The 3,170-nt window shown below is 58.9% G+C and overlaps 2 protein-coding genes across 2 annotated transcripts; both read right to left on the bottom strand.

Moving 5' to 3' along the window:
- Window positions 1–2: 2 nt before the first annotated feature.
- LDBPK_110770 (40S ribosomal protein S21, putative) lies at window positions 3–239 on the bottom strand (the record flags this gene model as incomplete). The annotated part of the gene is made up of 1 exon (XM_003859005.1): window positions 3–239. A coding segment is annotated over one exon (237 nt), but the record flags the coding sequence as incomplete, so codon positions are not given.
- A 1,585-nt stretch (window positions 240–1,824) lies between these two features.
- On the bottom strand, window positions 1,825–2,442 carry LDBPK_110760 (hypothetical protein, conserved; the record flags this gene model as incomplete). The annotated part of the gene is made up of 1 exon (XM_003859004.1): window positions 1,825–2,442. The coding sequence occupies one exon, from the start codon at window positions 2,440–2,442 to the stop codon at window positions 1,825–1,827; it is 618 nt and encodes a 205-aa protein (XP_003859052.1).
- Window positions 2,443–3,170: the final 728 nt, after the last annotated feature.

Below are 3,170 nucleotides of genomic sequence, written 5' to 3'. Positions count from 1 at the left end.
CGGTCGATCGTGATGTGGTTGATCGCGTGGTCCGACTCGCCCTGCGAGCGCAGGTAGCCAGCAATGCACAGCGTCGTCGTCGTGCCGTTGATCACGCCGTTCGGGCCAACGTTCGCGATCGAGATCTGCACGGCGGCGTGGTCGTGCGCCTCAATCAGCGTGTTGGTCGCGTGGCACTTGCGCGGGATGTAGAGGTCAACATTCTCGCCCTCCTCGTTGAACATGCCAATGGTGGCCATCGTTGCGCGCGGCGGGAGATGAGAAACTGCGCTCGTTCGAAAGGGAGGGAAGCAAGGGTAAAAAGACAGCCGAAGAGTGTTCGCAAGGTAACAGATAGAGCGTGATGGGATGGAGGGGATGAATGATGGATGATGGGGCAGCCAGGAGAGAGTGCGAGTGAGCGAGGAGAAAGAGTGTACAGAGGAAGCGTTGTTTTGGGCCGTTTTCTTTCGCATCGCAAGTGTTGGGTAGGTGGGAAGAGAGCGCACGGCCAAGGCTAGTCTGCACCCCTTTCGTCCTCTTCCCATGATAGGCCACGGGGAAAAAAAATATGGAAAGCAAAGTGGGGCGCGCGGAAATGGCGGTGGCGCCGCCATTTCCGCGCCGGTAAGCCCTTCGCATACACCGTAGGGAGTTGGCGTTCCAGGCGAGCATCGCCCGAGAGCGATGCCCAGTATGTACGGCGGCGATGCACACAACACACATGCCGATGCGCTGCCGTAGATGTCGCTCTCTTGACGACCTAGATTTTCCAGTCGCCTTCCTGGGTAAGTCCGATAAGGCGGCATCGACGATATGCTGGCATGTTCCTTCTCTGTGCCCCCCAGTGGGCTTGCCTGCCGATGCGCTCAACCTCAAAGGTGTTCGTCTTGTCCATCTTAGTGTGTGCGATGCTGGGTGCGTGGAGACGAGCGCGCACGCCAAGGTGCACACTACCGAGAGGACGGAGAGTATTGCACAGGTGGAGGCATCCGAAAGGAGCGCCTCCACACGACGGAAGAGAACGGCGAGACACAACCAAACAACAAAGGGAAACGCGCGAACATAGAAGAGGAGGCGCGCGCGTGTGTCTGTGTGTGCGTGTGCGTGCGTGCCGGAGGAGGAGGACGAGGGGCGAAAGCCATGAAAAAAGCAGGGCGGACATGAGCGAGATCAGGAGAATGTTTCGGCGAACAACTGGCAGAGAAGCTGTGCTCGTGTTCTCGTGTGGGTCATCGGTGAGTGGAGGAGCGAAGGGAGAGGGAGGGGGGGGGGGAACTCGCGCACTCGTCTTGGAGGAAGCACCAGAGATGCACACACGGAGAGGAAGTCAAAAGAGTGCGGGTGGGTGAGTGCTGGCGAAAGCGGAAGAGGAGGGAGAGAGCTAACACAAAGTCAGAACGTAAGGGCGGCATGCGCAGAGGGAGATTGAGCGACCCTCTACACAAACCCCACGCACAAAACAAGAGCCCACATAGTGAAAGGCAGTGAGGAGGGCGCTCGGTGGGGGGCCGAGACGCAAAGAACGAAGAGAGGCCTCATCACGGGCGCTCACACAAACAAACCATTACGCAGAAAACGAGACGACGGCAAGTACAAGGGATGCAGAACAACAAAATATATGTGGGTGCATGCCCCCCCCCTGCCTACTCCTCCCGCTCACCGCTTCGCATGCCCACACCCCCAGAAGCCCCAACAGAATGATGGTAATAAGACGAGAGGGGGAAAGAAATATCAACAACAGAAAAAGATTCGATTTAGATCTTGGTGCGCACTCCGACGCACACCGACTCACTTATGCGCGCACGCCTCTCGGCTACTTCGTCCCCATCACCCTTCTCGCCTCTACGACTCTGGTGGTGCGCCGAGGTTCTTCATGAGTTCGTCAAGATCCAGCTCTGGTGTCACCGGCGGCGGTTCCGCGGTTGCGTCGTCGTCGGGCTTCAGGTAGCAGCTCATCGGCGGTTCCTTGGAGTCGTCATAGCTGGATTGAGTTTGTGTGGGAAGAGCAGAGGGAGCCATCCGTTGGGGCTGAAGCGGAATCCCGAGTACACTGAAGCCACCGCCCGTGCTGCACGACCCGACTCCGCCATTGCCGGTGTTGCTATTCTCATTCGCCACCGCTGACGCGAAGAGCGCGGGTGGGTAGTTAGTTTGAAAAGCCGAGACGTCGCCGTTGCCGAAGCTGGGCTTGTCGAGCAGCCCCGATCCGTTCGCGACTTGCAGGAGCAGCTCCGCGCGTTCGTGGTACATCTCCAGCTTCGATCGGACTTGAAAGAGAAAGAAACGGCGCGCTTCATTGCTCTCAATCGTCGCCGCGCGCTTAGACGCCTCTGACGCGATAACCTCCATCGCCGTTGTGTAGCAGCGCACCGCCGTGAGCGGGTTTCCGTCCTCCCTCTCTTCGCTGCGCGCCAGCTCGATCATCTGCGCTGCGTACCGGAGTTGATCAGCGGCGGCCATGACTCAAGACGGTGGTGATGGGGAAGGGGATTGTGTGTGAGTGTGCGTGAGGGATGGTACCCGCTTGCCGTCGCCTTCGCCGTTATGGACGACGGCAGTTGGAGGGAAAAAAAAAAAACACAAAGTCGCCGTCGGAGTAGTGAAGAGATCCCAAGACAGGGAACAGCACAACAATCCGAGAACACAGCGAGAGCAAGAGCGATGAGCGTGATAGGCGGAGGCGGCGGGGAGGAGGCGTGACTGGATGTGGCAGTTGAGGGAGGAAACAGACGGCAAGAGGAGGTACAGCGAAAACGGAGCAACGACACAAATAAAAAAATTAGGGAGTTTGACTGCGTGGCAGATGGCGCAATGAGGATATGAACGTGGGAAGAGAAGGAGGGGCACGCACGCACACACAGAGTGAGAGAGCGAGAGAGGTGGATGATGTGTGCGCGGTGCGTAAGGGGGGGGGGAATGGGAGGGCCAGAGCAAGAATGTAAGCTGTTGTGTGCATCACCGGATGTGCGAGCGTGGCCTGCACAAGCGCAAGGAGTTGGAAAACGCAGCATTGCGCGCGTGCCCTCCAGCAGCACTGCCTTTCGGTTCCTGTTCGCTGCATCGCTGCGCAGTGCCACGGACGCAGCAGCTCCCAGCCATCGCTTTTTTACTTCATTCTTTGGCCGTCACCGTGCATCCCCGCCCGCCCGCCCGCCTGCAGGATGGGGGGGGGGGGGGGCAATGCACTC

Source organism: Leishmania donovani, chromosome 11 (genome assembly GCF_000227135.1).
Source record: "Leishmania donovani BPK282A1 complete genome, chromosome 11".
Classification (NCBI taxonomy): Eukaryota; Euglenozoa; class Kinetoplastea; order Trypanosomatida; family Trypanosomatidae; genus Leishmania; species Leishmania donovani.
The sequence above is the reverse complement of the archived record's forward strand: the minus strand, read 5'-3'. Positions and strand labels throughout refer to the sequence as shown.